Raw genomic sequence first — 12,661 nt, forward strand, 5'->3', positions numbered from 1 at the left:
CAAGGTTCTCTTCCAATTAAATTTTGGGGCGAGTGTGTATTGACTGCTGGGTACTTAATCAATTTGACCCCTTCCTTGATCTTGGATGGAAAAACACCATATCGCGTCTTACATGGGGTGGAACCATCTTATAAACACTTACGTGTTTTGGGGTCTTTGTGTTATGCACATGAGAAAACGGGGGATAAAATGGCAAGTAGAAGTCGTCGGTGTATTTTTGTTGGTTATCCTTATGGAAAGAAGGGATGGCGCCTGTATGATTTGGAAAGACAAGATTTTTTTGTCTCTCGGGATGTTGTGTTCTCAGAAGCTGTCTTTCCTTTTGCTCAAACTACTGATGGGCCTTCCACTACCGATATGGCTCTCACCACTTCTGACGAGGCCCACAATCTTATACCCAAGGATATGCTGGAGTTAGATCATTCCTCTTCTGAGCCACTTCCAACTATTGCTCCATCGACTTCTCCTCCTCTAGCAGAAGAAGAGGTTAATCTATTGGGGAGAGGACATCGCCAGCGGTATCCCTCCGTCCGACTCCATGAGTATGTCACCAACACCATTCAACTGAGTCCATCTCGCTCGCCACTCGACCCACTGCATCCTTCAGGTACACCCTATCCTTTAGCACATTATGTGAATTGTGACAAATTTTCTATGCGACATAGACATTTTCTTGCAGTCATCACAGCTGCGCGGGAACCCGTGTCATATTCGGAGGCAGTCCGAAACAAAGGTTGGAGAGATGCCATGCAACGTGAAATTTCCGCCCTCGAAAATAATGAGACCTGGGTTGTTCAGAGTCTACCGGCGGGGAAGAAAGCTTTGGGATGCAAGTGGGTGTACAAGATCAAATATAATTCTGATGGTACTATTGAGCGATTGAAGGCTCGCCTAGTCATTTTAGGCAATCATCAGACTGAAGGTCTTGATTACACGGAAACCTTTGCGCCTGTCGCGAAAATGGTTACCGTACGAGTATTTCTTGCTGTGGCCGCCGCGAAGAATTGGGCAGTCCATCAGATGGATGTTCATAATGCATTTTTGCATGGTGATCTTCAGGAGGAAGTTTACATGAAATTTCCGCCTGGTTTTCGCGTCGGGACACCTGGGGCAGTTTGCAAACTTCGAAAGTCGCTTTATGGGTTGAAACAGGCTCCTCGGTGCTGGTTTGCTAAACTCTCAACCGCCTTGACGAGCTATGGTTTCCAGCAATCTTATTCCGACTACTCATTATTCACATATCTGCAAGGGGGAGTACAACTTAGTGTTCTTGTGTATGTTGATGATCTTATCATCGCTGGCAATCGTCCGGGTGATATACAGACATTCAAAGATTATCTCAATGCTTGCTTTCACATGAAAGATCTTGGCTGTCTCAAATATTTTTTGGGAATTGAAGTGGCGCGCAATCCTGCTGGTTTTGTTCTTTGTCAACGCAAATATGCACTTGACATTATTTCGGAGGCCGGTTTACTAGGGGCTCGACCAGCAGCTGTTCCTTTAGAACAAAATCATCGTCTTGCTTTGTCTACTAGTACAGCATTAGCCGATCCGGAACAATATCGTCGCCTGGTAGGACGATTGATTTATCTTTGCTTCACTCGACCCGAACTATCTTATAGTGTGCATATTCTATCCCAATTCATGCAATGCCCACGGGAGGCACACCGGGAAGCTGCTCTGCGGGTGGTCCAGTATCTTAAGGGTAATCCAGGTCAAGGAGTATTTCTCAGTAGTAAAAGCGATCTGCGGCTACACGGGTGGTGTGATGCCGATTGGGCCGGTTGCCCCCTTACTCGACGATCACTTACTGACTGGATAGTTTTTCTTGGTACTTCACCGGTATCTTGGAAAACCAAGAAACAACACATTGTCTCCCGTTCCTCCGCCGAAGCAGAATACCGATCTATGGCCATGACGACGTGTGAGTTGACTTGGCTTAAAGCTTTACTGGAAAGTCTTGGCGTGTCTCATCCGACTCCTATGTCCCTTCATTGTGATAGTCAATCGGCCCTTCATATGTCGCAAAATCCTGTGTTTCACGAGCGCACTAAGCATATTGAGGTTGACTGTCATTTTATACGTGATGCCATTGTGGCTGGGAGTATTACGACTAAATTCGTTACGTCGTCATTACAACTTGCCGATATATTCACAAAAGCCTTGGGAAAGCAACAATATGAATTTTTATTGCGCAAGTTGGGCATCCGAGACCTTTATGCTCCAACTTGAGGGGGGGTATTATGGAATATCTAAATATGGGATGAGCTGATTGTAATATTATCCTATTATGGAATGTGAATATTCTTAGGCATGTATTTAGGCATTAATTGTGGACATTTAGGGATTATAAAACCCTAATACAATACACGCAGACCTTAAGGGTTTTTGGAGCTGCAACATCCCTTCTCTACTGTTTTATTATTCCATTATTTTATCACTTTTCAAAGGTACTGTTTGAGTTATTTTAGTCTCATTCTCATCATTCTTACCATTAGGGTTTGAAAATTATTCATCTGCCAATATCTGCACTCTCAGCCACCAGCCATGAACAACAGTAGCAGATCTTTGGTGATTTGTTTCCCTACACTTTTTTTTTTTTTAAGTTACTCTACTCTACTTGATAATTTCACGTAAAATCCCCATAATTTAGCAGCTTTTGCAGGTTTTTTCATCATTTTTTAGAGGATCTGTACTGATCTCCATAAAAGTTCATATAAAATGAACTTGGTAATTTCAAATCCCACATCTCTATATTTTAGCAACCTACCAATGACTTTTATTTAGTTATCTGAAATCCTTCCGGGTCATGATTGAGTTTGTTCAAGTCGGTCGAGTTGACCGGGTCTAGACTAAAATCTTGGAAGGTTCAATCATAAACCTAACTTGATTTAGACCATGATTCCGTAGTTTCTAGGTCAAAGTTTATTAGGGAGGACAGAATTTGACAGCTATAACTCAAGTAATCTTGAGAAGGGATGATCTGTACCATCTTTTTTTGTTTTTTTAGTTTACTCTCAAGGAAAAATATACAACGTATATCTTAATTCAAATTTTATAACGTTATTTCTCGTTTTTCAAGTAAAATAATCAGTAAAAGAACTATATAATTAATGAGAAATCTGCACTAAAATACCTGGTTCGTTTAAAAAATCCACTAATTTCCTTATCGAGAAAATTATATATATGGCTTCAAATCATTAGAGAAGGTATATACATGGCAATCGATCATTAGTTTCTGTGTTGCTTAATTGTTATCCTAAATTATTTTTCTAGATTTTGCCTCTCTATTCCTAGATTATTTCTGTACAAAGTTTCCGTTCTAGGGTTTTTTTTAATAAAAAAATCTAAATATTGAGGCATCAGAGCACCTTTTATTCATAGCTATAGCTGGGGGAACTAGATACATGACCTGTGGTATGCCACGTGACAGGTCTAAAAAATTCTAACATGAAAAAGATACTCCATCGATGATAGCATTTTAAATGAACTAGAAAAATCTAAGCACCCACCCAGATCATTGATTTTAATAACTTTAATAATTTTGATTAAGTGAATAATATGATTAAAAAAATCATCGAAAATAAAAATAAAAATCCAATAATTAATTGGAAAAAATAAAAATTTATTAATATTATAAAAAGATGCCCTTTAAATATTCTTAAAAGATCTCAATGATCTTATTAGATAACAAAATAAAAACTAAATAAAAATTAGATAAACTCATAAAAAAAATACAATTAAAAAAAATAACGAAACTTGAGGTGTAATAATCTAATATCGAAGAATAAAATTGAAAAAAAAAATCAATTTCAAAAAACAAACTAAATAAAAAAACATCATTCCCGTCTACATCACTCAATCTAGCCCATAAATATATTACACCATTATTAGTTTAGTCCAGAATCTTGTGATTTTATCAAATTAACCTCAAACACAATGAACATTAGATAATCTGACTCCTCAACCATCTATTGCTACGAACAGTTAAAATATCCGGCCTGTTTTTTTTTTCTTTTTTTGGGCGAGGAGGAAAAGAAAGAAACAACTAACAAATTCTAGAAAAAAATTGTCCCATTAAGTCCACAAGCAGCAGTTAATTCATTCGAGACACAGAAGAATCCCAGATATGCAGTTCCATAGTCACTCTTGCAGCAATTCTAGCCATAAAACCAGCACAAGCATTTGCTTCCCCTGTAAGTATGAACAATCTATATACACTGCACAATCCCTTGACCACCAGATATCAGATGAACAGCTTCCTTGGAATCTAAGTTGCATAGAACCTGTCTGTACCCTCTCTGTTCCACGCTAGCTGCCGTCCATGTTTTACTGCTAGTAACTCCGGAAGACGGTGACAACCATTTCCTGCAAGCCCCAGTAAAAAAATGACAAATACCCCATGCCAAACCACAATCCTCTGCTTTACACTTGTGTACTAAAAGATTCTATCCAAAATGCCAAACTAAGTCCTATGGTGCCCGAATGACAGCTTCATTGACGAATCACAATAAGATTTTCTGGTACGAAAGGGGAAGCGGAGGAGATTTGTTCTGATTTCGTGTTCAAAGAGTCCTTCATGACGAATTTGAACTTATTTTCTCGAAGTGGACGGAGGCACTCAAACATCGTCTGCGAATTGAATGAGAAATCTTAACCATCAAACATCGGAAGGATGGAGGAATAATATTTGAGTGAAAAAATGAGTTTAAAAATGGCTTTTCAGATAAAAAAATTCATCAATCTTTATTTACCGGCCATCATTGTGGCTGTAGATCTAGGGAAAGACAGACGATAAGAGTCCTTTATGTCACCTGCTTTGTTTTTTTTTTCTAAAAAATCAATTCTTGTTAATAATTCTATGACCAGTGTTTTGAATTCAGTTGTTTATAGCCACATCTATTTCTTAATTTTCAAATTTATTTTTAGTTATTTCTAATATATTTTTTTAAAATCTTATTACCATATTCATTAAATAAAAAATTTATTCTAAAAAATAAAATTATTAAACGGGAATTATCTACTCTAGAAAACAAAGTTATTAAACACAGTTAGGTATCATCTGCTCTAAGAATATTAAACTAAATATTTTAATTTTTTAATGTATTTATACATGAATTTAATTTTTGTGACTCTTGAATGTTTAAAAACACAGTGAAAAAGATTATATATTTATTTTTTATAAAAAGAATTATTTAACCGGCGGGACAAATAGCTGTTATGTATCGAAGCAGTGGGCGTTGCAATTCCAGTTAAATGAGTTTTCAAGTGAAGGATACTGTAGAAAACATGAACTCGAAAGTTGGAAACTTCTCGGAACAAAACTGACCGACCATTGGTCAGCAATTAAACAGCAAAGTTTATCCAAAAAATAATCCTTTTAATTAAATTTCAACGTCTAAATATAAGCCTCCTTTCCTTTTCAGACTCTAACAACAACACAGAAATTCATTATATAAATCCCTCTTTGTGCACGTAATCTCTCATTCTCAGCTCTCTCGCCATTCTTTATAATATAAAAATCCCTCTTCCCTCTTCCTTCTCTCTCTGTGGTGCCTGTTTTCTCCTTTGCCTTTCTTGTCTATGATAAACAATTAGGGATGACTTTGTTAAAGTTTCTCCCAGTCTTGGCATTGTTTGCTTTGCTTTTTGTGCTCAGCAACAATGGAGTTGAGGCTTCTCATAAGATTTATCTTCGCTATCAGAGCCTTAGTGTTGACAAGGTGAAGCAAACCCATAGAACCGGGTACCACTTCCAGCCTCCTAAGAACTGGATCAACGGTACATAATCATCTCCTTTTCTTTTCCCCGCAGAATGCAAACAGTCTCCATGATAATTTTTTTTAAAAAAATTTCGAGAAGTATACATTGCTTTCTTCTTCTTCTTTTTAATTTTCTTTTTGCTTCTTGTTGTGTATTACCTTTTTGTTTTGTCCGCCATAGATATTCTTGAGGATACATAAGGTTCCATCGATCTCGATCTTTAACTAGATGCGTTTAATTAATGATTTTAATTTTGTTGGTTTCCCCTGAGTCGTGATACCTGCTTAATTGCTACTATCATATTCTTTAAAATGAAGCTCTACGCTTTGTGGGTTTGAACCTTATCTCCCTCTCCGAATATTCATAGAAAAAAAAATCTTTCAACAATCTTAGCTTTCGCATGTTATGGTTTTTTTTTTTTTTTAAAAAAAACGATCGTAGAATATATAGATAAATACTACTAATTAATAGATTGCATTTTCTGCTCTGTATAATTTCTCTTTGCACCATCCTTCCGGTGTGCACATTTACTTGTATGGGAATATTTCAATATATATAATATAAAAATAACAAAAAGATCAAACTTTCATTGTCACTATTTCTTTTTTTTGCCAGAGTCATACTTGTACAGTTTCCACATGCAGTCTTCAAGAGATATTTTGCCTGATTGTTAGCAAAGATTTCAACCTTACTTTTTCCATCATGAATTATTAGTTTAATTGCTGTGAATATTTGAACTTTCAACATCGTCGCGCACATGTATTTCAATAGCGTGGGCAGTAGGGCACAGAGCAATAAGAGGCAAAAATATTTATTCTTTTCTTTTCCGGTGAAAGAGTTGGAAATCCCTCGGAAGTTACTTGATTTGACAGAAATGGATGGTTGGAATTAGACACTAAAAAGATGAAAGTTATTGGCAGTTGTGGATATTTAGGTTCAAGTAAGAAGTGGGGAGGTGCAGTCCCACGTTGCCTGCCAAAAATAATGACAGCAATCCTTTAATATCCCACTTCCTTCCAATACTTGAGCAAGAAAGGTATCTCTATGTATTGCCTGGTAGATATTCAAAGCCATTGTCGTAGGCAAAACCCATTATTTAAATCATGTCCTTTTTGTTTCCTTGTAATCATATTTAATTGCCCTGTTTTTGGACTCCAGAAATACCTGGCTGGCAATTAATGGAGACAGGATGAATAAATTTCTTTTTCCTTATCTGAACTCTGTCAATTTGTTTTATATACGTATCCCGCTGTTATCAATTTACACCGTTAATTATTGCTGGCCGGCTGAGGTGGTATTACTCGTCTGAGCCTCTGTTACCACCATGTCTTTTTTTCTGTTTTTTGTTCTTGGACTTTTGGACCTTGATTTGGTTGTGGCTGAGGATGTCATTCATCGAAAACAAGGTTTCGAGGTCGTAATTCCGAAATTCTTTGATTTATTTCTTGTGATTTCAATGAAAACTCTCTAATGACAACCTAAATAGAGGACGCAACACATTTGAATTACCCTTTCAAACTCCAGAAAGGTGTACCGAAAGGTAGTCGCAACGCGTGCCTTTATGAAGCACAAGTCTTTGTCACCAGTTAAGCATATCCTTCAGCAATCTAAAGACTGACAATGGAGGTTGCGAATCTTTTTTCTTTTTCCCAACTTGATGCACGGGGTTGTGGTCCTTTAGATAACACTAGAGCTGATGCATACTTGAAAAGGGTTAGAAACTTTTTATTTTTATCATGCTGGTTTTTCTCTTTAAAAAAGAGCAGGCAAGGTTCTACCCCCTCATGGATGGTTCAACGCTTATATTCAGACAGTTCTCACATGTCGATAGAATTTATTTACTGTGTTCACATCTCAGGACGGTGAGATCCAAATTTACCTTACCCCCAGAAAAGTCAAACAGGAAGTACATAAATAAACCAAGCTTAATGAAATGGGTCTATCCTATTTTTCTAAATAATTATCTTGAAGATAAGCAGGGCGGACCTGGTGGGATAATCCAGCGCCATTATTCATTAGATTTTCAGTGGCAGGACCCAAGGGTTTGATGTTATTGTTTGACTTGAGAAAAGAGGGTACCATTTACTTGCTGTGGGAACTTTCTGCGCTAGTGCAGATCAGTTGATGTGTCAGATATTATACATTTATTAGTTTTTGAGTGAAAATTGACTTTAACAATGATGGCTAACTTTTGTTCTTTATGTCCCATGTTGCTTCTGGGCGCCTCTCCAATTGACTGGAACAAATTAATCAACTATAGATCCAAATGGTAAGCCAATTCAACAAAAAACTTCCAAAGTTTTTAAGCCTCTGGTTTTTGAATCAATCCTAGTTTTCCATGTTTCATGCAATGCTAATATGTGTGCGCAGGGCCTTTGTACTACAAGGGGCTATACCATCTATTCTACCAATACAATCCCAAAGGTGCCGTGTGGGGCAACATTGTCTGGGCTCATTCAGTTTCAAAGGATTTGATCAATTGGGAATCCCTTGAGCCTGCAATCTACCCTTCTAAATGGTTTGATAACTATGGATGTTGGTCTGGATCTGCAACAATTCTCCCAAATGGTGAGCCCGTTATATTCTACACGGGTATTGTTGATGAAAATAATCGTCAGATCCAAAACTATGCTGTGCCTGCAAACTCGTCGGATCCATATCTTCGTGAATGGGTTAAACCTGATGATAATCCAATAGTGTATCCAGATCCTAGCGTGAACGCTAGCGCATTTCGTGACCCGACCACTGCTTGGAGGGTTGATGGGCACTGGAGGATTTTGATTGGCAGCAAGAAGAGAGATAGAGGGATTGCATATTTGTATAGGAGTTTGGATTTTAAGAAATGGTTCAAGGCCAAACACCCGTTACATTCAGTTCAAGGTACAGGTATGTGGGAATGCCCGGATTTTTTCCCCGTTTCTTTGTCCAGTGAAGACGGGTTGGATACCTCAGTTGGTGGATCAAATGTAAGGCATGTCTTGAAGGTTAGCTTAGACTTGACAAGATACGAATACTATACAATAGGTACTTATGATGAGAAGAAGGATAGGTATTATCCTGATGAAGCCTTAGTTGATGGTTGGGCGGGGCTCAGATATGATTATGGAAACTTTTATGCTTCTAAGACATTTTTCGATCCAAGCAAAAACAGGAGGATTTTGTGGGGTTGGGCTAACGAGTCTGATTCTGTACAACAAGACAAGAACAAAGGATGGGCAGGAATTCAGGTAATCCTCGGTGGAATCTTGAATTCTTAGGGATTATTATTAACTTGTTTTTATTGGTTAATAATATTTTTTTCAATTGCATTCTTTTAGTTGATTCCAAGGAGGGTGTGGCTAGATCCTAGTGGAAAGCAATTGCTACAATGGCCTGTTGCAGAACTGGAGAAACTAAGGAGCCACAATGTTCAACTGAGAAATCAAAAGCTCTACCAAGGATATCACGTTGAAGTTAAAGGCATCACTGCTGCTCAGGTTTGTTTCGTTTTCCTCTCTCTCTCTCTCTCTCTCTCTCTTCTTATTGAGCAATAAAAAAAAAATGAAGGGCACGAAACAATATTAAGTCAATGATTGTGACCTTGAATAGTAATGAAGTGGAGCCTTGATTTTCCTGATTAATTGCTTCATGTATTTGACAGGCTGATGTCGATGTTACCTTCTCTTTCCCAAGCTTGGACAAAGCTGAGCCCTTTGATCCTAAATGGGCCAAGCTTGATGCACTTGATGTCTGTGCCCAAAAGGGTTCCAAAGCACAGGGCGGGCTTGGGCCATTCGGACTGTTGACATTGGCTTCAGAAAAGCTTGAAGAATTCACTCCCGTCTTCTTTAGAGTCTTTAAAGCAGCAGACAAGCACAAAGTTCTCTTGTGCTCTGACGCGAGGAGGTATGTTTTACAGCTTTTCTTCTTGAGACATCTGCTCCCATCCCTATTCCTGCTGTCGACCTCTGCAACATGGTCTTTATACGTGGTTTCTTTTGAACAGCTCTTCCTTGGGAGTAGGACTATACAAACCACCTTTTGCTGGATTTGTTGATGTTGATTTAACTGACAAGAAACTTACGCTCAGGAGTTTGGTATGCCCCCTTCATTATCTTGGTTGAAAACTATTAGAGGAACGACTATCTTAACATGCTTTCGGCTACGATGACTCTTTCTTTGCAGATTGATCACTCTGTTGTTGAAAGTTTTGGAGCTGGAGGAAGAACCGTCATCACATCCAGGGTTTATCCGATCATTGCAGTCTTTGACAAGGCTCACTTGTTTGTGTTCAACAATGGAAGCGAGACCGTCACTGTGGAGACTCTCAATGCTTGGAGCATGAAGGTGCCTGTGATGAATGTCCCTGTAAAGAGCTGAACGGGGAGGATTTATTTTTATCTTTTTTTCTATATCAATGGATGATGAAATTGTCTCGTACAATTTATGAGGAATAAATAAATCTTCAATATACTTTATGAGTGGGATAGTGTAGCAACATCATAATTCACAAGCCAATATTCCTCATCAAATTAAAAAAAATTCAAGTACTTAATCAAGATCTAAGATGTGAGGGGCTCAACTGTCGAAGGGAATAAGAATTTACTCCCTTCACCTATATCAGCCAAGATGCTTATAAATAAAAGTTTTTTTTTTTGGTTAAATTATGAGTTAATTAAGTGTTTTTACAATTACTCTCATTTCTCGTGATGCCTCATGATATCTATAAAAAATCTATTTTTTTTTATAGATTTGAGATCCTTGAACACATAAATTAGTATACTTATATAAAAAAAAGTGTTATACATATGTAAAGAAGTATTAAATTTTAAGAACAATATTTCATTCCTAAATTCTTCGTTCACTCACCGGAAGTTCTAGCTGATCTCAAGGAAAAACCATTTGATCAAACCTCCATCCCCAATCATTGACCAAGTCAAAGAAGCTGCAAGTGCTTGGAGCTTCTTTCAAGTGATCAACCATGGTATCTCTCAAAAAACAACAGTTGAATCAACGATCAAATCTTTCAAATCCTTCCATGAGCAATCACATGAAGTAAAATACAAGTACTATGCGATGATCGGATACGTGGTGCTGTAAATCTTGCAAGCAATAACGATCAAGACACCTTAAACGGGTGTGGACGAGCCTCGTGGCGGCCGACCCTAAGGACATAACAAAAGTATGTAGAAAAGAGGTGATGGAATAGCATTGGTGTGCTGCAGATTCTGGCTTGATTATCAGAGTAGAGTGTGTTTGGTATTGTGATAGTTTTTATCATTATAATTTTTAAAAAAGTTATTTTATAAAAAATACTTTTAGTTGAGGTTGGTTTAAAAAAATAAGTGTTTGATTAAAACTGTGGTTGAAATTGAGGTTGAACAAAAATTAATTTAATGTGTTTGGTTAAGAATGCTTTTGAAATTGAGGTTATAAAATAATTTTAAAAAATATATATTAATATTAATGATTTTTAATTTTAATATTGTAGATTTAACTATTGCTATTACATCATAAAATAAATAATATTTTATTTAAAATATTTTTTATTGTTCTATTAAACTACCTACAATTCCATCACATATGAAATTGAGATTGCGATCAAATTCTGTAAATGCGGCGTCGTCAAGCGATTTCTGTCTAATTTGTCATTGAATAATGTTAAATGCTAATTTTTTCAATAAAACACAATTAAAAATAAAAAAAATTATTTTATTGGATCGGATCCAGTTCAATATATTTTTAGCTTTGAATCAGACCAGTTTCACTATAAAAAAATAAATGAACAGTGAAGCCATGTTTCATTGTTTATGTGAACAGTAAAACATGGCTTCACTGCTAGAAGAAAATATGGATGAATAGTGGAGCAATGCTCCACTGGTAGAAGAAAATGGATGGACAGTGAAGCCACTGTTCATCCATTTCTCAATTACAAGAAGCAGCCGAGAGCTGCTTCTTGTAACATGTGGTTGAATCACAGTTAATGATGGGATCCACCATTAAAAAATTGTGGTGCGAATGTTACCGAACAGAAAAAATTGTAGCTGCGGGTGAGGTACAAAAAGCCACTGAAAGTCTTCTTGATAGGACTGGGAGGTTCAGGGCCGGCATATATATATCGGGAAACAAATTCGACAGCAACGTTTACTGATGTTGGGTTTTTGTTGGGTCATTTCGATCATTGCTGTCCTTATCAGCTGGATCCATGAACAGTGGGATACAGATTCTACAATGATGGCAGAGTTGGTGTGGAATGAAATTGAGGGGTGCGGTGCAGGTGAAGCATGCGCATGATGAGTGGGTGGATGCCATACCTGTCCATGGCAGGTTGATTATCATCAATGTTAGGGTCTTTCTTCAGGTAATTTCACCATCAGTTTTCCGTCAATGTTGATTGTTAGTCCCCTTTTCCTTTCCATTTAGAAATAATATTTGAATTATGATTTTATTTGTGCTTCATTTATTCGGTCAAAATGTGATTTTGATTCTTATAAAAATCTAATCTTGCTTAATTTATAAAATTTTAGGTTTTTTTCTTACTGATTGGGATAATACCAGTCTCAATTAGTATATATATAACGTAATCTTGGCGCATTCATTCATGGTTGCATTACAAAAAATAAAAGTTGTAATTCAAAAGTCTCAGTGAATGAATAAACTCAAGATACGATTTTGGCCCAAAATAATTAACGTGCAAGTGTTTTTTAAAAATTAATTGTAAATAAAAAATTTAATGCAAGATTTATATGTACTACTAATAAAGATAGAAAAAAATTATTTATATTAATTAAAAACTAAACTAGAAAGTTAAGAAATAGATTTAGATTAAAAAATTTGATCTCGTAACACGAGTAACAACCTATTAAAAAAAAGACCAACCGCACAAGCTTAGTCTTTTTTTTTCGTCTTATTTTTTTTA

The 12,661-nt window shown here is 36.7% G+C and overlaps 1 protein-coding gene across 1 annotated transcript; it reads left to right on the plus strand.

The window, feature by feature from the left end:
* Positions 1 to 5,446: 5,446 nt before the first annotated feature.
* Positions 5,447 to 10,215, plus strand: LOC133689711 (beta-fructofuranosidase, insoluble isoenzyme 1-like). The gene is made up of 7 exons (XM_062109707.1): positions 5,447 to 5,781; positions 8,024 to 8,032; positions 8,134 to 8,990; positions 9,081 to 9,239; positions 9,404 to 9,648; positions 9,749 to 9,839; positions 9,928 to 10,215. Exons 1-7 carry the CDS (start codon positions 5,601 to 5,603, stop codon positions 10,120 to 10,122), a joined length of 1,737 nt encoding a protein of 578 aa, XP_061965691.1. The 5' UTR covers positions 5,447 to 5,600; the 3' UTR covers positions 10,123 to 10,215.
* Positions 10,216 to 12,661: the final 2,446 nt, after the last annotated feature.

Source organism: Populus nigra, chromosome 3 (assembly GCF_951802175.1).
Source record: "Populus nigra chromosome 3, ddPopNigr1.1, whole genome shotgun sequence".
In the NCBI taxonomy this organism is placed as follows: domain Eukaryota; kingdom Viridiplantae; phylum Streptophyta; class Magnoliopsida; order Malpighiales; family Salicaceae; genus Populus; species Populus nigra.

What these genes read in the sequence shown, in the direction of transcription:
- LOC133689711 (XM_062109707.1), top strand. Translation starts at nt 5,601, where the DNA reads ATGACTTTGTTAAAGTTTCTCCCAGTCTTGGCATTGTTTGCTTTGCTT. An exon ending in TTGTGCTCTGACGCGAGGAG is followed by an intron (nt 9,649 to 9,748) that starts GTATGTTTTACA and finishes TCTTTTGAACAG; the next exon opens with CTCTTCCTTGGGAGTAGGAC. An exon ending in AACTTACGCTCAGGAGTTTG is followed by an intron (nt 9,840 to 9,927) that starts GTATGCCCCCTT and finishes CTTTCTTTGCAG; the next exon opens with ATTGATCACTCTGTTGTTGA.